Here is a 24,821-nt window from a genome sequence, read left to right as displayed (position 1 = left end):
TTCAACGCACCAGAAGAAAGAGGGATTAATTCACAGTCAGTTTCTAACCCGTACCTGTCTCTTGGCTTGATTGTGCAAATGAGCAAATATAGATTTCTTGAACACACTAACGCATCGACACTGCAGACTAGTACAGCTCAGCCTGAAGACCAGCCTGCAAAGGGAAAGAAATACGATTTCAACCTCTTTTAGTTTGATTTAAGTATTATTTCACTCCAAGCGAAACCTAAGTTTTAAGTTAAGCATTTGCATTTTCTATTTATCTGAACACCGCCGCTGCGGACTAAATAAAACAGTAAGGCCTTTAGGGGAGGGATGTGTCCGGGATGAGGAAGGGTCCGGATTGGACCCTTCCTCCGGACAGACCATTGGAGGGACCTCCGATTTCCTCCCCAGAGCAACTGCGAGCCGCGCACAGTGCGGCTCGCAGTTGCTCCTTTACCGGCGGCCTGCCGCGTCGGGAGGCGCAAAGTGCCTCCCGCCGCATCAGGCCGCAGCCCAACGAGCCCCCGCCAGCTGCCCTGCGCCCGGCTGCCAGGGGCTCCCTTGCCTAGCGCCCGCTGTATTCAGAATACAGCGGGCTTGAATACTAGTCTGTTAATAAGATCTCATTCCTGAACAGTATGGTATATTACAGAATGTATCTAGAATAGAATGGAAATTTTATTATGGTTTGGACCAGGCATATAACAGAGGAAATTATACAATGCATCCCAAATACAAATAAATAAATAAATAAATAAATAAATAAATAAATAAATAAATAAACAAACAAACAAACAAACAAACAAATATATAAATAAATATTTACATTTTACTACCAAGTTACTTTAAAACTTGGTAGTAAATGTATAGTGGATTTTTAAAACTAGAGCAGAAATAGCTTTGACCCTGAAACAAAATCCTCATATTTCATTTTTCACGGCGGACCCTACCAGCTCCATGAACTCTACATACTATTGAACAAAATTTAGCAACAGGTTTAGTGATTTTGGGGGATTCGTCAGACAGTAATTTATTGATAATGTCTGTGTTATGTGTTGCAGTGTGCCCTACGTTTTGCTTTACAAAGGGATGGGTGAACTCAGCACGGGCCTCGGCATAGAAAGGACAGCACAGAAAAACGTGTTCAAGGTCTTCTACCTGGCCAGAATTACAGGGGCCTGTTCTTTCAGGGAAGGGGATCCTTTTATACCTCCCTTCCAATACCGCTGAGGGTAGTGCCATGCACCTAGCCAGGGTAAAAGCTCTTCTGTGAGTGTTACTTTCCAGAGTAAAAAGATATGAGGCGGGAAAAAGAATATATCTCTTACTGAGCGGTGACCTAAAGATGAGGGAATATCTACATTACAGAGTTGAAAACTAGGTAGGCAGGACAATAACTTGGACGGCATGTTTTGGGGAGGGAGTGCAAGTGATTATGCTATCAGACCTCCAACTAGGGATGCCAGCGTCCAGTTGTCCATGTTTCTAAGACATTGCTGTTGCCTATTAACTGAAATGATCGTTATGTTTTGTTTTCGATTGTTAAGAGTAGTTCAATTTTTATTCTGACTTATTGGTTCTTTGTACACCGACCCCGAGACATCACACTGAGGGGCGGTATATAAATGGAATAAATGAAATGAAATTTAAAAATCAGTTCCCCTGAGGAAAATGGCTACTTTATGGCATTATTCCTCACTGAAGTCCCTCCCCAAACCCTGCCCTCTGAAGGCTCCAACCTCAGTCTCCAGGTTTTTCCCAACCCAGAGCTGGCCACCCCAGTTCCAGCACTTCAGGCATATTAACGTGATCATCACCAGCTAGCTAGATACCATCCAACAGCCCCCAATTCATCTTTATGAACAGTGCAGTATTCTGCCAAATGCCCAGAAGGGTTTAACTCTCCACCCGGAATCAGTGGGAGGCCAGAATGAAGAGGTGACCCAGCCCTGCATTGTCAACCCAAACCAAGCGTTACGGGCTGCTTTCCTGGTGCCTGGAGGTCTCTTATCTCCTGTTCCTTGTCCACTGCCCAGCCAAGACTCGTGGGCACAGTCCAGGAGGAGACAGAGTGCCAATCCCCTTTCACTTTCATGCCAATGTTTAGGCGGCCTAGTTGACTTCGACACTTGCATCCTGCACTTACAAGGGGCTCCCATCCAAGTTACCGAGGAAGTTCCTCCCGTCTAATTTTCAGAACTTCTGCAGACACTTCACTGGCTCCCAAACAGCTCTGCTACAAAATGGAAAAAAAAAACGGCATGAAATCACAAAAGATGGCCTAGTTCCACTATTTTGAACCTCCCGTGAAAAAATTAAACTGGATGAGACCAATAAAATGGGATCCATCCAATACGAAGCGGCAAATATTTGCCTTTCAGTTCACAGCTGAGCCCGTGCAAATAAAACAAAGCAAAAACCCGTACCATAATTATATCATAATTGCTCTCCTATTCATCTCCCAGAACAATTTGGAAAATCTCCATGGTTATTGTACAGCATCCTTCTCTTTAATTTCCTTCATCTCACCTGTTCCAAGGAGCTCAGGGCAGTGTTTGTGTTTCCTATCTTCAATATTTTATTTTCACTATCACCCCATAAGGTAAGTTTGGTTGAGAGGCAGTGACTAGTCCAGGACGCATACAAGATAAATGTTGGGGACTCAAATCTGGCTCTCCCCGCCCCACCCCGCCTTTTCCCAGCATGGCATTTTAACCATTACATCACACTAGCTCTTCTGTCCCAGAATAAGTCAACCATCACCTTTGGGCATGTTCTCCTTAGGAACACCGACTAGCGAGGAATACGCTGTCATGCGTCAACAAGGCCTCCGCACAGACAGGGCAAACAGTTCAGTCCCACAAGGAGAAGAATAAGCAGACCTTCCAAAAACAAGCATGGCTTTCCTCAAGAGGGTCATGACCCAGTAGGAGGGACTCCATGACTCCCCTGGGGTACAGATGGACAGGCTGAAGTTAACTGTGAGAAACAATATTGGAGAGGCCTTCCCTTCAGAGGTAGCAAAGGGGACAGCAGTGTTAGTCTGACACTGAAAAATTAAATAAAAGCCCAGCATTACCTTGAAGAGAACAACAACGATTGCAATGGCAGCTTTCAGGAGTCACAGCCCACTTTGTCACAGACACACCTGGGGGGAGGGGGGGATCACTTTCTGAAAAAGTGGGCGGTGACTCCCCAAAGCATTTATTACAATCAATATTTTTAGACTTTCAGGTGACACTGGGCTTTTTGCTTTATCCCTTTCTGGGAAAACCAACAACGCCAGAACCTCTGCAAGAATACAAACACTGCAGCATCTTGTTTGGGATGCTCTTAAATTACATGTGAATGCATGAACAGGCTGCATACGGCCTACATGTTTATTATTTACGCAGGCATGGAATGATTTCCACATTACATTCCACGAGTGTAAAGCTGAACATGTGACTGAAAACTCACCTTTATAAAGGTGTGTTCCCCAGTTCCGTTTTTAAAGAGAACAGACAGTGGCTTGATGAAGTGGTTAAGTGCAGGGGTCACTGCTCTGGAGAACCACTTTAGATTCCCCACTCCTCCTCCACATGCAACCAGCTGGGTGACTTTGGGCCAGTCACAGTTCTCTCAGAGCTCCCTCAGCCCCACCTCCCTCTCAGGGTGTCTGTTGTGGAGAGAGGAAGGGAAGGCGATTGTACGCCGCTTTGCGACTCGTGAGGCCTATTGGGCCGTTTACAGTTCTCCCGGAGCTCTCTCAGAGCTCTCTCAGCCCCACCTCCCTCACAAGGTGTCTGTTGTGGGGAGAGGACAGGAAGGTGATTGTAAGCCGCTTTGAGGCACATGAGGCCTGTTGGGCCATTCACAGTTCTCTCAGAGCTCTCTTGGCCCCACCTCCCTCACAGGACGTCTGTTGTGGGGAGAGGAAGGGAAGGCGACTGTAAGCCGCTTTGGGGATTCTTTCCGGTAGTGAAAAGCAAGGTTGAGCATTCGGTTGAGACCAGATATATATAACCAACAGCGACCAAAGGGCCCCTGCTCCCCGTCCCCCCCACCACCAGAACACCAGCTATACACTCTGGACCTGTTTGTATGTTGCAACGTTGTATTGTTTATTGGTTATACAATTATAATGTTATATGTTTACAATTATCAGTTATTATTGCAGGGTTATTCAAATGTTTTATAGACTGTTCCATGTATTGTTCTTATGTTATTATGTAAACCGCCCTGAGCCCCCGGGGAGGGCGGTATATAAATAAAATAAAATAAATAAGGTACAAACAACTGGCTCTTCTCCCAGTGTCTGGGCAGGACTGACACACCTTCACTGTACCCCTTGAAGAGGGACAACAAAACAAAACCAGCGTCCAGTGGCCCCTTCAAGACCAACAAAGATTTACTCTTCGTTGGATTTTGGACCTTGCCCTCGAAAGCTCACGCCTTGAATAAATCCTTGTTAATACAATACAATACCTTTATTGGCATAGAGCAGATTAGCAGGATAAACAAAGTTAGTCGAGATACGTTTAAGTTTAAAAACTGAGGACAGAAATTCAGCCATAATAAAGGTGACGTCGGCGTCCTTATCACAGTAAAAATTGCCGAATCAGGTCTCTTGAATGGCTTCTCCGTTTTGGTATTAGGGGTATAATATGCCTTCTCTGATCAGTGAACAAGGGACAATCCAGTAAGATATGTTGGATGGTGTCAGGAGAATTTGATTCACAGGTGCATAGTCTGTTTCCGAAGGGGACCTTGGCAAATCTCCCTTGTTGGTCTTGAAGGCGCCCCTGGACTCTGGTTTTGTCGCGCTGCTCCAGACCAACGCGGCTAACCCACTCGAAGCGGGCTTGAACCCAACACTGAGCAGGGCGGCCACCCTCTCCCTTCTGCACGAGGAGCGCCCTGCAGACTCCCTGCGGCCCGCTTCAGTCCCGCTTCCCGCCGGCCCCGAATCCCCGGAGCGCAGTCCCCGCGCAGCCTTCCCCACGCTTTGGCCGACCCAAGGCCGGACTCCACTCCGGGGATTCGGGGCCGGGGAAGGCCGCTCTCCCTCCCGCCCGCCCCTGCAAAGCGAAGCGGAGACGCTGCTCCCGTCCGGCCTGCAGGGAGGCAAGCGGGAACGCTCCAGCCCCCCTGCCGGAAGCGCCAGGGAGCGGGCCGAGGCTCCGGGCCGGGAAGGCGACGCCGCCCGCCCCGAAGCTCCCGGGCACGCACGCACTCACTCGCTCACTCTCGCACTCACCGCTCCTCTCGCAGCGCCTCTTCCCCGGCCAGGCCCCGCAGCAGCAGCCGCCGCGGCGTCATCGGCCTCGCTGCTGCAGCGCCGCCCCGAGCTCCACCTCTCGCTCTCCCTCCCTAGGGGGAACGATCCCTCCCTTCCTCGCGAGGAAGCCGATTCCACGCCGACCCAGAGCCCCGGACAGTCGCGCGCCGCAGGGAGGGCGCCCTGCCCGCCTGCCTTGGGGGGATTTGGCCGGCGTGTCTCTGTTTTTCTCGCTCCCGCCCCCGGAGAAAGTTTCCCTTCCCTCCAGGCTTCTCTGCCGCGCGGGTCTGGCCTGGCTTGGCAGGATCTCGGGCTATTGCTCGAGCCTGCCCCAGGCCGAGCAGTTCTGGCTGGGCGCCACTTGGGACCAGGGCAGGGCTCCTGCATGGCTGAGGTGGCTGCTTTCTTTGGGGGGTGGGGTGGGGAGTGGGAAGAAGCCCAACAGGTGAAGCTGGAGAGCCAGCGTGGCCGCTTCTGAGATGGAGAACCGGGTTGGAGTCGCCCTGCTCCACTGCCAGCCAGCTGGGTGACTTTGGGCCACTCAGGGTTCTCTCAGAGCTCTCTCGGCCCCACCTCCCTCACAGGGTGTCTGTGGTGGGGAGAGGAAGGGGAGTGGATTGTAAGCTGCTGTGAGACTCATGAGGTCTGCTGGGTGACCTTGGACCACTTACAGTTCTCTCTGAGCTTCACCTAACACACAGGGTGTCTGTTGTGGAGAGAGGAAAGGAAGGGGATTGTTAAGCAGTTTTGAGGCTCATGATACCTGCTGGGTTGCCTTGGGCCAGTCACGGTTCTCTCAGGGCTTTCTCAGCCCCACCTAGTACACAGGGGGTCTGTTGTGGGGAGAGGACAGGGAGGAAATTGTGAACTGCTTTGAGACTCATGGGCCACTCACGGTTCTCTCAGAACTCTCATCCCCACCTTCCTCACAAATTCCCTGTGATGGGGAAAGGAATGGAAGGCAATTGTAAGTCACTTTAAAATTCAAGAGACCAGCTGGATGACCTTGGATCAGTCAAAGTTCTCTCAGAGTTCTCTCAGCCTCACAGGGAGAGGAAAGGGTGGCCACTTTGAGACTCTTCCAGGTAATAAAAAGCAAGATACCAAAAAAAAAGCAAAAAAAAAAGCTTCTCTTTCTTGCTTCACAAAGTTGCTGACCTCTGGGTAGAATAACAACATAACATAGGAATAGTGCTGAGAATAGAAAATCAGGCATGGTCATTAAAAGTACAATATATTACCGGAAACATGAACTCTACAATAATCAAGTATACAAAAATGAAGTCCCATGAAAAGTCAAGACTGAAGTACACAAATGCACTGAAGCACTTTGAAAATACAATGCTGTTTGGATATAAATCCACGTGTCATCTCTGTGCTCATGTTTCTTATAATATATTGCACCTCTGATGGCCATGCTGAATTTGTACTCTCAATTGATTTGCCTTTCGGTTCTCCCTTATTCCTGGAATAAAATTTGCCCCCCTCCCCCTTATTCAACCAAATGTCTCACCTGTGTGTAAATTGGCATACGGGTCCATTTTGACAATTAGAGGTGTTACTGGACTCAAGTTTTTTTCTGTTGCTTCAATCCAACACAGCTGAATCTAAATACTTAGTTCTTGTTTTGAAACCGGCCTTGCTTTGCTACATCTCTCACCTACTCTTTGTGTTGTGGCTATAAAAGCACTAATGAGATGTGGGTGAAGAAGTTAGCTCTGACTTACAAAAGCTTAGGCTGAAATGCAGCGTGTTCGTCTACTGCTGCCTAGTGTTCCCCCCACACAGATGTGTCTAATTATCCTTTATAGTCTTTCCATCCTTCTGGGATTCACTAATATTAATAACTTAAACTCACCAATCAGGAAGCTGCCATTCACAATGGCCAATCGGTGTCCTGAAAGATATGGACAAATTAGGTTCTTCCTCTCCCTGAGAGTGACCAATGAAAGCTGATGGAGAGTCAGCAGCAGGAAAACAGCAGTCAACAGAGCCAGGGAGAGCGAGAGGAGGATGTCAGATTGAGTGAAACTGCTTAGAGCTGGTTGCAAAGGAATTTGTAACAAAGGAAACCAGTATCTAAACTGAGGAAACTGTTCAGAAGTTGAATCAGAAGCCAAATGTTGTAACCTCTGCCTTGCTTTCTTCACTGTTACGTTCACACCGTAAATAAAAGGTAATTACGTGTTTCTTTATATCTCTAGGCTGTGTGTCTCGGGAAAAGAAACGCACATTCACGCTCTTGAAGTTATCTATATATTTGGGTATGAAAAAAATGGCGGCAGAATGTGCAAAGAACAGAGTTGAAGGGAGGTAAGGCGGGACACGGCGGCCCCTCTCCGTTCCTCCCTGCCTCCAACTGGGCTCACCATTGCCTCACGACCGCATCTCCGATGAGTCCGTCGGATTCCCACCTGCATGGTCAGGTGGGGGCCGAGGGTGGGCCTCTGCCTGGTGCACCTGCGGGGGACTGGGCTGCGGTAACCGACCAACCAACCCAGGCTCCACCAACCAATCTCTGGGAGCTCCCCCACCTGGATCTGGAAACTGCAAGAGGCAGGAGGTGGTGGCAGGGAGCTTTCACGGTCTGTTGGGAAATGAAAGGAAGAATTTGGAGAAATAGTTCTTGGCTGAGGCTGTCAACATGGCAGGGAGGAAGCGGGACATTTTGACACTCCAGGACGCGGGACTTTTCCGCCAAAGGCGTGAGTGTTCCACTACTATCGGGATGCCTGGTCAGCTTACGTAAGTCCCAAAACCCAGTAATTCTGAAGTGAGGAATGGCTATTAAAGGGGGCTGGGCTAGCCTGCCTGCTGATGTCTCTGGGAGTGACACAGAAAGGGGACCTGAGAGATGAACTAGTCACGGCTCTCTAGAGATTTTAAAAGAGGCTAGAAAGCTGGGCTGTGTGACCGCGTGACCTGCTTGTAATCCTGACCCTGAGAGAGGTGTAGAGAATGTGGTAAGCATCACAGGAAACAATGTGCCCCACAAACCAAATGGATCCCACATGGCTTTCATAAACGTCTAAGCCAATACACATTAAGATATTTTTCTATATATGCATGTAATAGAACTTACACTTCTGTCTGACTTTACCAGATCAAGGTCTAAAAAGTTGAAAACTGGACTCTCCCCATCACAAAACAATATTTCTATTGGGAGGAAAAGGTGGAACAAGGCATTAAAGAGACCTATATGACCCCTCCTCCACATGTCTGCTGCACTCAGAAGCAAGTTCCAAATGAGCAAGTGTCTTTTAGCCTTTGAGATGAATGAGAGGAGCTGCCTGAGAACATTAATTTTCACAATTTATTTAGTCTTATAAGCTTTCAACTTTCCCCTGGCTCAATTCTCCCTCCCCCCCCTTTCCAGATTAGTAAGCCCTTTTAAGACTCCCTGTTCTCTGCCCCCTCTTTAAGTGAGAAGGAAAATCAGGTTTGAATCTCTTCCCTCAAAAATTCCCAAATCACGTCAAAAGTGGAGCATCTACAATGTTTCATGCAAAATCGAAAATATTCCATGCAAAATTCCTCAGCAATGAGGGCGGGGGCTATTATTAATGGGGAAATGAGTAGTGAATTCTTGGTTCAAACTTGTCAGGCTGGCTTGTTAGGGACAGCATTTGATGTTTTGCAAAAAAAAAATTGACGTCAGTTTGCTATACTGACATGGATCTGAAAACGGAAATTCATGTATTTACCTGAATGGGGCAGGGGTATGTGTGGATTAGAAAGGGAGGAACCTTCTGTAACCGACCTCCTTAAGAAGCATTAGGAAAAGCTGTCTCCCCCAAAGGGATGTAAACATTTGAAACCTTGAATCTAAACATTTGAAGCCAGTCGCCTCCACATCGCCCGGCTTAAGAGGTGCTGGGGAAGGAAGGAGTCCAGGGTGACTGTGGAATGTCATGGAATGTCTGGGCAGCGTTGGGGAGGTAGAGAAGAGAGGAGAAGGGATGGGGGTCTGAGTTATGCTGTACTTATATGTTCTCTCATGTTCTATGTAAACTGCCCTGAGCCACAGGGGAGGGTGGTACATAAATATATAGAAGAAGAAGAGTTGGTTCTTATATGCCGCTTTTCTCTACCCAAAGGAGTCTCAAAGCGGCTTCCATTCGCCTTCCCCTTCCTCTCCCCATAACAGACACCCTGTGAGGGAGGTGAGGCTGAGAGAGCCCTGATATTACTGAAGAGAAAGAAGAGTTGGTTCTCATATGCCACTTTTCACTACCTGAAAGAGTCTCAAAGTGGCTTACAAACACCTTTCCCCCCTTCTCCTCACAACAGACACCAGATGATGTAGGTTCCATTTGATGTAGGTTCCTGGAAGCAGTGATGGGGTGGCTTAAGCAGAGTTGTCTGAAGCTCAACCCTTCAAAGACGGAGGTCCTGTGGCTGGGTAGGAAAGGTCCAAGCAAGGAAGCACGCCTACCCAATCTGGATGGAGTACAGCTAACAGTGGCCCACTCTGCCAGGAACCTGGAAGTGATACTTGATGCCTCCCTCTCAATGGAGGTTCAGATCACAACGGTAGCACAGCTGGTGTTCTACTACCTTCGCCAAGCCAAACTACTAGTGCCCTACTTGGCCCCAGAATACCTTGCCACAGTGATCCATGCAACAGTGACATCTAGGCTGGACTCGCTCTATGCTGGCCTACCCTTATCCTTGATCCGGAAACTGCAACTGGTCCAGAACGCATCTGCCAGGGTCCTCACAGCAACACCTCGAAGGTCCCACACCCAGCCCATCCTCCAGCAGCTGTGCTGGCTCCCAGCTGAATTCCAGATCAAGCTTAAGGTTTAGGTTATCAGTCCAGGGTACCCGAGGGATCACCTTTCCACCTACACCCCTTAAAGAGCCTTGCGCTCTACCACCTCCAACCTCCTGGTGGTCCCTAGCCCCAGGGAAGATCGCTTGACCTCAACCAAGGCCACAGCTTTCTCCATTTTGGCCCCCACCTGGCGAAATGAGCTCCCAGAGGAGCTCAGGGCCCTGACAGAACCTAAACAGTTCCTCGGGGCCTGCAAAAATCTACACAACCCACTGGCTCTCAGTAAGAGTTGAGCTGAGTTCCATTATTCTCTCATGTTATTGTTATTGTTGTTATGTTATTGTTATCACTTGTTGTTACCATATGTTATCTGTATCTTTTTCCTGTTTCCAGTAAACCGCTCTGAGCCTTCGGGGAGGGCGGTATATAAATAAACTTAAAAAAATAAAAAATAAATAAATAGGTGAGACTGAGAGAGTTCTGAGAGAACTGCCCACGTCACCCAGCAGGCTTCGTGAGTCTCAAAGCAGCCTACAATTGCCTTCCGTTCCTCTCCCCACAACAGAAACCCTGTGAGGGAGGTGAGGCTGACAGAGCTCAGAGAGAACTGTGACTAGCCTAAGGTCTCCCAGCTGGATGCAAATCAAACTCAGGTCTCCAGGTCAGAGTCCCCTGCTCTTGACCACAATGGCTCTCAAAAAGAGACAGGAGGAGGAAAGCACCAGAGGGAGAAGGTAGAGGAGCAGGAGGGGAAACAGAACCACTTAGGAGGACAAGGGAGAAGGCAAAGGAGATTCCCAGACAGAGGGCAGGTTTCAACACTGCAGCTCTTCTCTCTTGTAAGCCATTTTAAAGTAGATGAAACAAACCACATCTTTAGGTGCTTAGAATCTTCAACTTGAAATAAAAAGACCCGTGCATGAAAGAGGTGACCAGGTTGGTCCTTTCAAGACCCCTGTTAGACCCCAGGTAGGATGTTCCCCTGCCACCTGGGATCATCATAGCTTAAGTGAATAAGAACCATTCACATTTAAAGCTTCCAAAGTCACTGAACTCCAAAGGAGACCAAAAGGAGCAAACGTGGCCAATACACTTACCGCATCCGGTAGCAAAAAGGGAGAAAAGAGCTCGGATATCCTCACTAAAGAATTCATAATCTCCCCAGGGGTAGGAGAAGAAAAAGGGGGTAAGACGGATAAAGATAAAATATTGCAGGCCCCGTAAGATCCAAGTGCCATTCAAAATGGACACACACTGTGGAAAATGACAGTAAAAACAGGTTCTGGGATTGTCCAGGATTAGACATTTGTCTACTAATATTCATTTAACATGAAAATGCATCATGGAAAAGGTATTGATGTCTTTCAAAATATTTTTGTTGCACAAATGATTTTGTTGCAGAAATGATCAAATACTCTTCCACAGAGTAAAATTTCTTTATAGTTTTGAGTTTACTTCATTTATACCCCACCTTTCTTCTCAATGGGGACCCAAACTGGCTTACGCCATTCTCCTTCGTTTTACCCTCACAACAACCCTGTGAGGTAGGTTACGCTGAGAATGTGTGACTGGCCCAAGATTACCCAGCCAGTTTCCATGGCTGGGCAGGGATTCAAACCTGGGGCCTGAGAAAACCAAAGCCTCTTAATGATGGTATATTATGTCTCCAGGTTATGTAGTTCTCTGAGGGGGAACCTCCAGGTACCAAGGTGTTTATGACCTTGAATGGGAAAAGCCAGATCTGGATCCATCAACCCAGGAGGGTATCTTCGCCGTCAAGCTTTCCTTCTGATGACAAGGACAGCCATTAATTCCTCTGCTTTCTTTGTGATACTGTCCCAAAGGACTCTTAAACCTGTTCGTCACTTCCCCTGTCCCTCCCCTTCACAAGAACAGGTGGGGTTCTTCCATGCATCCACTGCTCCGACTTGAATGGCTCAGGCTAGCATGATCTCAGAAGCTAAGCAGACTCTACTCTGATTAGTTATTTGGATGGGCGATTACTCAGGAAATCCAAGGTTGCTATACAGAGGTAGCCGATAGCAAATAGAATAATAGAATCATAGAGTTGGAAGGGGCCATACAGGCCATGTAGTCCAACCCCCTGCTCAACGCAGGATCAGCCCTAAGCATCCTAAAGAGCAAACTGAAAGTCTCCTGCCTTGAAGAAGAGCTGATTTTTAAAAATACTCTGCTTTTCACTACCCAAAGGAGTCCCAAAGTGACTTGCAAACACCTTTCCCTTCCTCTCCCCACAACAGATACCCTGTGAGGTAGGTGGGGCTGAGAGAGCTCTGAGAGAACTGTTCTACGAGAACAGTTCTAACAGGACTGTGACTGCCTTAAGGCTACCCAGTTGGGTGGAAATCAAACTCAATTCTCCAGATCAGAGTTCACCGCCAGCATCCCTGCACTCCTCCTAAGGATTCTCACACTGCATCAGAAGAACTCCATCGCCAGTGAGTCTGATAAGCTGGGCGAAAGTTATGTCAATTCAGGACATAACTTTTCTATCACAGGGAAAATAGTGTCCAAGAACTGCCCAAGGTTCAGCATAAACACAGGTGATTTATGACTGGTTGCCCACTTCCGTCTCCTTACAAGGAAGTTCAAGCGCCAGGGATGGCCAAACTGCGGCTCTCCACAGATGTCCATGAACTGCAATTCCCATGAGCCCCTGCCAATGGCAGGGGCTCATGGGAATTGCAGTTCTTGGACATCTGTGGAGAGCCGCAGTTTGGCCACTCCTGTATAGCCTTTTCTAAGTAAGACCTCACCGTTTTTATCTGTCCCACAAGCTCAGCACGGCATATGTGGGCCTCCCTTTCCCGATTGTATCATCACCACAACCCGCAAAGGAGGCTAGGAGGAGGGAGGCTGGCTTCTCCCAGGGTTCCCCAGTGAGCTTCCGTAGATCTGAACCGATGCCACCCAGATCCCAATATGACCTTTTCACCACCAGTCAACGCTGATTTCCCCTAGACTAAAGTACTACTCCAAAAATATCAGTCAAGGGTTACTAGCTCCAGACTGAGAAATACGCAGAGGCTTTCAGGGTGGAGCTGAGAGTGGGCAGGATTTGGGGCAAGGAGGGACCTCCATTTAATGTTACAGAATCTGCTCGCTAAAGCAGCCATTTTCTCCAGGGGAAGTGATCTCTTTGGTCTGGAGATGACCTGCAATTATGGGGGGGTCGGCACATCCCACCTGGGGACTGGCACCGCTAGACTGGTCCTAAGTACATTCAGAACGGTAGCTTTTGTTTCATCCGTCAAGTGACAAGTAAAATCACCAGAGCTGAACTCCAAATAGAAAAGGGGACCTGTGACTAACATTTCAGGCAGCCAATCAAATGATACTTTCTGTTGCCACTTTATAAACACGTTGATGCCAACTGGCCCCGGTCAACCAAAATGCCTTCTTTCCTGGACCAAAGTCCTAAACAGTCTGGAAGAACAGCGACAAAGAAGTCCTATAGGATTTTCTTTCTGCACTTCTGCGACCCGCACTGACAGGGGATCTCTGTCTCCGGCATACTTCCAGGTAAGTAACCGTAGTCCCACGTGAGCTCGGTTCCAGCTTTTATATGCCTGGAAAGCAAACAAATCCGCCGCATTAATCGCAGGAATCAAAGACGCAGCTGCATTTCTATTTTGTGTCAGAAAGAGATGCCACAACTGCTAGCAAGGCCACCTGGAAGCCATCTGCCCCCCTGCCCCAGTTCAAATGCTGGTTATTCCATGGAAATACCAGAGAAGCTGGATAACCACTTCATCATGGTTTGCCAGTCCTCTTCAAGCTGTGATTTTATTCTCTGCCTGGAGGACAACTTTCAGCGATGGCTGGTCAGGCTGTTCCCACGGAAGAGGAAGAAGGGGAAGGAAGGAAGGAAGGGAGGGAGCGAGAAAGAGAGAAAGAGAAAGAGAGAGAGAGAGAAAGAGAAAGAGAGAGCGAGAAAAAAAGAAAGAAAGAAAGAAAGAAAGAGAGAAAGAGAGAGAGAGAGAAAGAGAGAGAGAGAAAGAAAGAAAGAAAGAAAGAGTTGGTGTTTATTTATTTTATTTATTTATTTAGGTCCTGCTTTTCTCTACTTCGAGGAATCTCAAATGCAGCTTACAATCACCTTTCCTTTCTCACCTTGCAGCTGGCATCTTGTGAGGCAGGTGGGGCTGAGAGAGCTCTGAGAAAACTGTGACTGGTCCAAGGTCGCCCAGCAAGCTTCATAAGTCTTAAAGTGGCTTACAATAGCCTTCTCCTCTCCCCACAACAGGCACCCTATGAGGCAGGTGAGGTTGAGAACAGCTCTAAGAGAACTGTGACTGGGCCAAGGTCACCAGCTGGCTGCATGTAGAGGAGTGGGGAATCACACCTGGCTCTCCAGATTACCACTCAGCCCACATGCTAGTGATCTTCTGCAGAATCTAGCAATCAAGGGTTAAAGTCGGAGACAACTTTTCTTAGTAGGGAATTCCCATGCCCACCTCTCCTCCCCAGTTATGTTGGAAAAATAAAACAATTTAGCAGGACAAAACTGCAGCAGACAAAAACAGCACAAGACACATCCATTTTGTTTTCTAAGAACAAGGTTTCACTTTACTAAACAGGGAAAGGGGGATGGGGAGAGAAAACAACAATGTCTCATTATGCTACCTGTCTCATTATGCTAACTCTATAAAATCAGAGTCCAGTAGCACCTTTAAGACCAACGCCCTGAATAAATCTTTGTTGGTCTTAAAGGTGTTACTGGACTCTGATTCTATTATGCTACTTCAGGCCAACACAGCTACCCATTTGAATTTATAGTAACTCTATCAACTGCAGGACTCTTAACTCAGACACACAGGAACTCTAACTAAAAGGCAAAGGAGCAACAGTTGTTCTCCTTCAGGCTCCATCCCTTTAAAAAAAGGACACATCAACATTAAATTAGCTTGGAATCCTGCAATGGAGAGAAGAAAAGCCCTAAAGGAGGAGTCCCAACATGTTTCTGATCACACTAAGACTAAAAGAAGAAGACGAAGAAGAGTTGGTTCTTATATGCCGCTTTTCCTTACCCGAAGGAGGCTCAAAGCGGCTTACAGTTGCCTTCCCATTCCTCTCCCCACACCCTGTGAGGTGGGTGAGGCTGAGAGAGCCCTGATATCACTGCTCGGTCAGAACAGTTTTATCAGTGCTGTGGCGAGCCCAAGGTCACCCAGCTGGTTGCATGTGGGGGAGTGCAGAATCGAACCCGGCTTGCCAGGTTAGAAGTCTGCACTCCTAACCACTACACCAAACTAGCTCATTCCAACGTAACCCCTTTGTGGCTGCAAGGAAATGACGCTTAAACCATCCCCCACCCACACACCAAGGTGTCGTTGCTATTGAATAGAAAGAAGGAAATACTTTTCAAACCTGCTTGTGAAAAACGCAACCCAAGGGAAATTCCTGTTGTGGGTCTCAACAAACACACTCTGCACAAAGAGATTAGGGCAGCAGCTATGCTGTAAACAAAACAAAAGAACCGAAAGTCAAACAGAAAGCTTCCCTTTTGAACAAACTTAAGAGTGCTTAAATGCAACCTTTTGTATCGTCGGGAGCTGTGTTTTCTGAGCGAATGAAGAAATTTGACAAAAAAAGCGCTGCTGGGCTGGAACTGTATCTCGGCCACTTTCTAAAAACACTTGGGTGTGACCCTTGACCTAAGATTATTCAAATACGCTCCGATTGTACATCCATTTATAATTGTTGTTGTTGTTGTTTAGATTTATTATCTTCCCCTCCCTAGGACAGGCTCAGGACAGCTAACATGAATGAAATAGATATACAAGATAAATATTTTAAAAATCAACAACATTTAAAAAATGATTGACCTAAAAAAACTCACCTGGGAGCTCCAAATCTGACCACTAGGATCAGAAAAAATCTGGGCCAGATCTTATAGCCAGATTTCAAATTTCAAGGGAGGCAGATAAGGGTTTACTATTTATTTTGTGCTTCAAATTTAAGTTATATGTTGTCTACCTAAACTAAGTAAAGGTGATAAAGAACAAAACCAAATCCCTGTTCACAAGTTACCAAGAATGCATGTACGCTCCATGTACTCTTGACTTTTAAGAATACACATGTGGAGTTACTCTCATGGTACACTCAGTGCATGTATAGGGAAAATGCAATTCAACCCCTTTCCCCTTTGTTCCAGTTCCTGGTTGCCAGTTTCAACTACAAACCCATAAGGAGAGGAGTGGTACTGAAATTAAATACAAAATACTAACAATATTAAAATAAAACAATTTTAATGTTAATTACTTAATGTTAATTTTTAACAGGTTTTAATGGGGTCATACTGGTTTTTATCATTTTTTAAATTTATTATTTATTACCTGCCACTCCCAGGAGGCACATGGCGGGTTATAGGTGTCTGAATAAAATCCCCGTAAAACCCCCATTAAAACCCCAGACATAAAAACAACACAATTCATAATCAAAGAAGATACGGTGGAAAAACTTACTCACTATTCTCATTCCCCCAATAAAACATCTCCTATAGGAGTGGGTGGGAAGAACGGTGCAAATGGAACTTGCAAACCACCATTCATGCTGCCCTATCCTGGAAGGGTGGGGGGAATGCAGATCTTCCTAGCTGCACCAGCCTCAACCATAGACCTGGCGGAAGAGCTCCGTTTTGCAGGCCCTGCGGAACGCCAAAAGCTCCTGCAGGGCCCACAGCTCCTCCGGGTGCTCATTCCACCAGGTAGGGGCCAGGACCAAATAGTTCTATTATGAACTGCCGCGAGTCCGAATGGAAAGCGGCGGTATATAAATAGAAAAATTAAAATAAAGAAAGGTGAACACACATTTGGTGTTGTCTTATGAACATATATATGCATTGCCAAGGAGGATGTGCAGGATTCAGTCTCTGCACGGCCCTGAGGCATGCGTGTGCGTGCATGCGTGTGCGTGTATGTGTGTGGGGCGGAGGGGTCCGTGGTCCAGGAAGCTGGGCAGGAAGCTGGGCACGGAAGCTGGGCATGGGGGTCACATCCAGGAAGCTGGGCACGGCGGTCACACAATCCCCAGCTGCAAAAGCATGCGCCCCGTTTATCCGCCAGCTTTCTTCAAAAGCCCACCATCCACGAATTGAAACAAGGAGGCAGACCAATGCTTAACTTACATTGAAAAACCGGCCCACGTTGCCTTCCCGGGTGGCGTCCAGCAAACAAAGGTCCTCTCTGTCAAACTGCTTCAGGCCGGACTCCTTGAGTTTGGCGCCGTCCTCACAAGCAACCTCTTGAACTCTGCTCTCGCCGTCCCCTTCGGATGCACCGTCCGTCCGGGAGATAGACCCAGGCTGCTTCTCGGCGCTTCCCTTATCCTGCCCGACACGCTTGCAGGGCGAACTGGGATTGGATAGAGGGCTCTTGCTGAGGTGGGCTGCCTTAGCTTCTGATGGCCCAGTGGTTGCTTGTTCTCTGAGCTCTCCTTGTAGGCCTGATTCTGTTGACAAAAGGTGGGGAAAACATGATTCATACAGCATCGTTTATCAGAGGGGTAGTCACACTGCGGCCCTCCAGATGTCCATGGACTACAATTCCCACGAGCCCCTGCCAGCGTTCGCTGGCAGGGGCTCATGGGAATTGTAGTCCATGGACATCTGGAGGGCCGCAGTTTGACTACGCCACATCTATACAGACATGCTGATCTCCAGAAACATATATCAACACCCTTTTCCTAAACTCATCAGAAACTCAGTGAAAGACAAGTACTTCCCATTTGATCCCAACCAGGGCTTTGGGGAACCCGGGGGCTATGCGGCCTTTTCCAGAAGTTCTGATGGCCGCTGACATTACTAGACTTGGTGTAGAGCGCCAGCTTGGTGTAGTGGTTAGGAGCGTGGACTTCTAATCTGGCGAGCCAGGTTTGATTCCACAATCCTCCATATGCAGCCAGCTGGGTGACCTTGGGCTCACCACAGCACTGATATAGCTGTTCTGAGCAGTAATATCAGGGCTCTCTCAGCCTCACCCACCTCACAGGGTGTCTGTTGTGGGGAGAGGAAAGGGAAGGTGACTTTTAGCCGCTTTGAGACTCCTTCTGGTAGAGAAAAGCGGCATATAAGAACCAACCCTTCTTTTTCTTTATTAAATAATTTAAAGAAATTTCAATTTTTAAAAATTTGGTGCACATATAGAGTCCACTGTCAGCATTTCCCCGTTAAGGATTCCTGTAATAAAAAGGAATCTACCATCAGACTCCTGTAAAACCTGTTTGACTTTACTTTGAAGGTTTTATAAACAGCAATGTCCCTTGGTTTTTGACAGTGCACTTGGCCCAATTTTACACAATTTAGAATATTTGCATTCCTTAATTCAACATTTGTTTCTTGCGATAAGACAAGATTAGAAATCTATTTATAAAGATGATGATGGAAGATTTGTCTTCTGTTCCAGGGTTCATTCAAACAGTTGACATTTAAGGAGATTATTTTCAAAGGACATTCAGCTGGCCTGCAAGGGCCCTTCTGTTCGTAGTTATGAAGTTCAATTATCTCAGTGAATTCCATTTTACTAGTTTTGTCAATACGAATGCTAGTAAAGAAGTGGATAATGGTGACTCTCTAGTACCTTCTGAATGGTTCTTACAAGCTTATTAGCTTCCAAGTATCCAGGTTTTATGAGCCTCTTGTGGCTCAGAGCGGTAAGGCAGCAGACGTGCAGTCTGAAAGTTCTGCCCATGAGGCTGGGAGTTCGATCCCAGCAGCTGGCTCAAGGTCGACTCAGCCTTCCATCCTTCTGAGGTCGGTAAATTGAGTACCCAGCTTGCTGGGGGGTAAACAGTAATGACTGGGTAAGGGAATGGCAAACCACCCCGTATTGAGTCTGCCATGAAAACGCTAGAGGGCGTCACCCCAAGGGTCAGACATGACCCGGTGCTTGCACAGGGGGTACCTTTACCTTTACCTTATCCAGATTTGACCTGGTCTGTTGGGATATGAGGCTTTTGAAAGGGGTAATCAGGAATCTTGATGAAAATATCACAAGAAGGCTCATTAGAATACATCTAAACTGTGTTTGTATCTGAAAAGGGAACAGGTTGATCCATTTTTCAGTGTTTTATATTACGATCAAAATCTTTATCTTAGAATAATGGAAGAACCATAGAAGCCATACAAGTCTAACCCCCTGCTCAATGAAGGATCAGCCCAAAGAATCTATGACAAGTATCTGTCCAGCCACTGCTTAAAGACTGCCAAGTGAGGGGGAGCTCCCCACCTCCTTAGGCAGCTCATTCCATGGCTGAACTAGGCTCATAGAATTCTAGAGTGGGAAGGGGCCATCCAGGCCATCTAGTCCCACCCTCTCCTCAGTGCAGGATCAGCCTCAAGCAGCCAGGATAAGCATCTGTCCAGCCGCTGCTTGAAGACGACCAGTGAGGGCTAGTTCCCCACCTCCTTAGGCAGCCCATTGCACTGCTGAACTACTCTAACTGTGAACATTTTTTCTCTGATATCTAGCCGGTACTGTTCTGCACGTAGTTTAAAACCATTACTGCGGGTCCTCTCCTCTGTTGCCAACATGAATTGCTCCTTGCCCTCCTCTAAGTGACAACCTTTCAGATCCTTAAAGACAGCAATCATGTCCCCTCTCAACATCCTCTTTTTTAGGCTGAACATTCTCAAGTCTGTCCACTTTCCTCATGGGACTTGGCCTCTCCATTTTGTCCATGTCCTTTTTGAAGTGAGGCCTCCAGAACTGCACTCAGGACTCCAAGTGGGGTCTGACCAATGCGGTCTACAGCGGGACAAGGACATGTTGTGATTTCAGTGTGATGCCTCTGTTGATACAGCCCAAGACTGCATTTGCCTTCTTTTACTGCTGTCTTCTCATATTTAGTTTACAGTCCACAAGTAACCCAAGATCTCATTCATACAATTGCTACCAGAAGTATACCTCCCATCCTGTATGCATGCGTCGCATTTTCATGATCCAGATCCAGAACTCCGCACTTATTTTTATAGAATTGCATCTCCTTCTCTTATTGGGGAATTGTATTTTACGATGTTTTATGATTATATTGTGTTTTTATGGAATATTTTATTGTGAACTGCCGCGAGCCAGCTTGCTGAGAGAGGCGGCAAATAAATTTAATTATAAATAAATAAATGTGCCCACTTTTCCAGTTTATTCAGATCGTATTGAACTCTATCTTCTGAGGTGTCCACTACTCCTACCAACTTGAATATAATCCCCGCATGATGTGACCATCGCCTCTGTGTAACCAGGTAGTCATCTATTTTACACAACACTTTGAATCTATTTTAAACATGAACTAGACATTCTGAATGAATTTAGAATTAAACAATTGGATTGATAGATATGAAAGTTGTGAATGTGAGTGCTTTAGGATGCTTTGGGCTGATCCTGAGTTGAGCAGGGGGTTGGACTAGATGTCTTGTATGGCCCCTTCCAACTCTATGATTCTATGATTTCCTATGGTTTTGATAAAACCTGAATTTATATATTTGAGCGCCCCCCCATAACCCTCCCTTCACTACCCAGGCAAACCTACTTTTGCCCCCTTTCATGGTTCCCACAATTGGTCGTCTTCTCACTGAGCTGTGGCATGCAGGACCCTCTTCTTCGGAAGAGCTGGCGTCTGCAATTCCCTAAGAAAGAAAGTCATCAGGGGTCTCTGTGCCAAACGTGATGCAAGATTTTGACTGAATGAGCAGACATTTCTCCAAGGCAATGTCTTCTTCACCACAAGACAATCTGACTTGAGACGGTAATCTGGAAAATTCTTTTACAGTTCAGCAACACGTTTCACTGAGCAGAAAGGGAAAGGACATTTTAGTTATGCTTCATTTTAGCCTGGAGAGGAGACGACTGAGAGGGGATCTGATAACCATCTTCAAGTATTTTAAAGGCTGCCATATAGAGCATGGGGCAGAGTTGTTATCTCTGGCCCCGGAGGGACAGACCAGAACCAATGGAATGAAATTAATTCAAAATAAATTCCATCTAAACATCCGAAAGAAGTTCCTGACAGTTAAAGCAGTTCCTCAGTGGAACAGGATTCCTCGGGAGGTGTTGGGTTCTCCATCTTTGGAAATTTTTAAACAGAGGCTGTAGAGCCATCTGACAGAGAGGCTGATTCTGTGAAGGCTCAAGGGGGTGGTCGGTTACAGTGGATGAGCGATAGGGTTGTGAGTGTCCTGCAGAGTGCAGGAGGTTGGACTAGATGACCCAGGAGGTCCCTTCCAACTTTATGATTCTATAAATGAGCAAAGGTGGTGGTGAGGAGTTTTAACAGTAAAGCTAGGAGAACATTTAATGATACACTAACCGCTTCATGCACTAGTAAAAGTCTGTGATTTTCTTATGGAGTTTATACACATCTTCATATGACATGTGTACCCCACATGGTGAATAGGCAAGTCGATCTCCACCAGCCCTGGTGCTAATTCTTTCTTTAGCTCTCTGAACAATTCCCTGTAAGCTACTAGCTGGCTTAGTTGTCCCTTTGCAGGTCTTGCCTGCCAAGCTGCCTGGCTTCCGTGGACGTTCCTGCATTTTGCACCTTTTTTGTTCTTTCTAAACTAAGCTAGGGAGGCAAAGCTTAATTGACCAGCCTTTCCCTACATGTTTCTGTGGGCTGAAGGACATACCCAGAACGGGAGTCAGTTTAAGGTCTCTGGACTGCCTGCTTCTTCTGGATCAGGGGTAGTCAAACTGCGGCCCTCCAGATGTCCATGGACTACAATTCCCAGAAGCCCCTGCCAGCATTGCTGGCAGGGGCTTCTGGGAATTGTAGTCCATGGACATCTGGAGGGCCGCAGTTTGACTACCCCTGTTCTGGATAGTCTTTTCATGCATGGGTCTGTTTCTGAACTGGATACACCAGGGGGCACTGAACTTCCTTTGTTTAAATCAGTGGTTCTCAGCCTTCCTAATGTCGCGACCCTTTAATACAGTTCCTCATGTTGTGGTGACCCCCAGCCATAAAATTAGGCAAGGGTTCTTTCACAAAAATTAAACCGGAAATGACCCATGGCGTGAAGATCCATTGTTCAGGATTGTATATAAATTATTCTCAGTTCAGTTCTGTCTCTTGCCCTACCATGCTGATCTCGCTCTTTTCCACTGCTCCAAATAGATGAATGCTCTATCTCAATCTACCCCGCAAGGCTGCTGTATGGATGGCCAAGCTGCTTGCTCTGCCGCAACCCCTGTGAAAGGGTCGTTCGATCTCCAAAGGGGTCTGACCCCCAGGTTGAGAACCACTGGCTTAAATGCAGTAATCCTTTAAAATTCAATTTTAACAAGTACAACTAGCATTTTTGAAGGGGAAAAGACCCCGTAAGTTCTCAGCTTCATTGTTTTTTTCCTCCCTGCCTTAACACTTAAGCTGATTGGGTCCAGAGCACAGAGGGGACCAGGGGATCTAGTCCCCATCGTGTGCCTTTTCAAGTGCTGAAACAACTCCTCTCCCACACACCCAGCCTGGTTTAGTGGTTAAAAGCGGTGACCTCTAATCTGGACAGTCGGGTTTGATTCTCCCCTCCTCCTCCTCCATATGAAGCCAACTGGGTGCTCTTGGGCCACTCACAGTTCTTGCAGAGCTCTCTCAGCCCCACCTATCACAGGCTTTCTCTTATGGGGAGAAGGATAGGCCACTGTAAGCCAACCGTAGAGTCAGTGTGGTGTAGTGGTTAGGAGCAGCAGCCTCCTGGAGAAGCCAGGTTCAATTCCCCACTCCTCCACACGCAGGCAGCTGGGTGACCTTGGGCCAGTCACAATTCTCTCAGAGCTCTCTCGGCCTCACCTACCTCAAAGAATGTCTGTTGTGGGGAGAGGAAGGGTAGGCGACTGTAAGCCGCTTTGAGACTCCTTTGGATAAGTAAAAAGCAGGTACAAAACCCCCAGCTCTTCTCTCTTCTTTCTGTTTATGGAACAAAGTTTGAGTTCAGTGGCACCTTTAAGAGTGACAATGTTCAATCACTCAATCAGTTTATTGTATCTGGGGTATACACACCTGAAATGAAACCTTGTTGGTCTTAAAGTTGACCCTGGACTCAAACTTTGTCCTACGGCTTCAGACCAACACGGCTAGCCACCTGAATCTATGCTGCATATTGTCCTTTCTAGCTCAGCATCCTCTAATTGTGAAATCTGGATGCTGGCTCTCTAAATGGAATGCACTACACTTCTTGTGTTTCACTGGTCTTTAACTGGTGTATTCCGGTTGTCTCACACCATTCCTGGGATGTACCGTTCTGTCTTTACTGCACTGTCTTCTGTCACTCTGTAAATGGCGCAACTTTTCTTTGAGCTAGCAACAAACCAAGCTGCACCCCCTCAAAATGCGACTTCACGCAGGACATTTCTGGAAGCTAGAAACGAACACTGAAATCCAAATGAAACCCCACAATTCAAGCTGTAAACACCTTCCGGGTTATTTACCAGTTTCCTTCGGTGACTCTGAAGAATGGACGTTCGGGTTTGGGGTCGTTTTATACCTTCGTTACTCCAATTCCGGTCGTTATATTTATAAGTCTGAATTCTGATGGGAAATGAAAAACGGAGCTTTTACAAAATGCAAAGCAACCAAGTTGGCATTACAATTTAAAAACAAGGTCGGATCATTTACAGAGCATTTGTTGGAATTCAGCAGCAGGTTGATGCTTCAAGTCTTTGATCGAGGCTGTCCCAAGGGGGATGCAGGTTCTGGAAAGCTCCTCAACCTCTCAAGAGCTTGACTCCCAAACAACTGCTACGCTGCCAGAGAGGTGGGCCATCCACAGGGCTGTGGCTCAGTGGCAGAACATCTGCTTGGATCACAGAAAGCCCCAGGTTCGACTCTGGGCATCTCCAGTAACAAGGACCTGGTTGCCGGTGATCTGAAAGACCTCCGTCTGAGGCCGCAAATTGCTAAGTAGACAATACCAACCTTGATGAACCAAAGGCCTGATTCAGTGCAAGGCAGATTCACGTGTGTGATCAGAGATTCTTTGGGGAAGTGTGGGGCCTCCAGAGCAGCCCTGTTTACCCTGCAGCAGGCACCGGCTTCAAAGGGGCATTCTTTCCCGCGCACATTATAAAGCGAGCCAACATTTTATTTAATCATTATGGCAACATACATACTTTAAAGAAAACATCCAGAAGCCCAAACCTAACTTCCGCGACGACCAATAAAAGAGGGAGAGGGGCCTTGTCATGTCGGGAGAAACGCCCAGCAATTAGGTTTTCCTGCATGGTGGTTCAAGAAAGAGAACGCTGCTTGCTTCCAAGCCAAAGAGATCACACCCCCTCTGGGGAGACCTCAGCTTGTGCTTGCTTCGTAATTGCTCGTTATGCGGACCGCTGGTAGTGGTGATGGTGGAGGCGCCTCGCGGGCTTTGCATCAGCCTCCGTGCAAGTTCTTTCGACACCAGTGGGACCTCTTTGTAATTGGGAAAGGGCCTAAAGTCACTGCGTTGTGACCTTGGCAGAAGAATACCTTCTGTGTAGTTCCATCCAGGATGGAACTATGCAGCAGGAATTCTGCCCGGTGAGGTTTCTGCCCAGCCTTGGGTGTTGGCCTCGGTATGGTGGATACCATAGAAACATTTGGAGACTGAACCACATAGGATTGCCATATGATTAAGGTCATACCCTTCTGATATATGATAGGAATTCATTTAAAGAGGATGCATTTGTTAACGATTAAAGAGCATCTTACATCACTGACAAAGACACCGAAAATGAAAAAATACCTAGCAGTTCGTTTTGATGTTTTGGAAATTTGAGGAATTGGTTATAGTGGGAAAAAAACTGTTATTTG

General features: G+C 47.0%; 1 protein-coding gene across 1 annotated transcript in view; it reads right to left on the bottom strand.

Moving 5' to 3' along the window:
- The window catches only part of SETDB2 (SET domain bifurcated histone lysine methyltransferase 2), a 55,616-nt gene that overhangs the window by 15,527 nt on the left and 15,268 nt on the right, over positions 1-24,821 (bottom strand). The window contains exons 9-13 of the mRNA XM_077314945.1: positions 23,462-23,561; positions 20,568-20,664; positions 17,173-17,495; positions 15,414-15,502; positions 13,498-13,612 (exon numbers count right to left, since the gene is read on the bottom strand). Coding sequence (XP_077171060.1) covers positions 13,498-13,612; positions 15,414-15,502; positions 17,173-17,495; positions 20,568-20,664; positions 23,462-23,561 — 724 coding nt within the window. The remainder of the gene's footprint in view (positions 1-13,497; positions 13,613-15,413; positions 15,503-17,172; positions 17,496-20,567; positions 20,665-23,461; positions 23,562-24,821) is intronic.

Source organism: Paroedura picta, chromosome 1 (assembly GCF_049243985.1).
Source record: "Paroedura picta isolate Pp20150507F chromosome 1, Ppicta_v3.0, whole genome shotgun sequence".
NCBI classification, from domain to species: Eukaryota; Metazoa; Chordata; class Lepidosauria; order Squamata; family Gekkonidae; genus Paroedura; species Paroedura picta.
The sequence above is the reverse complement of the archived record's forward strand: the minus strand, read 5'-3'. Positions and strand labels throughout refer to the sequence as shown.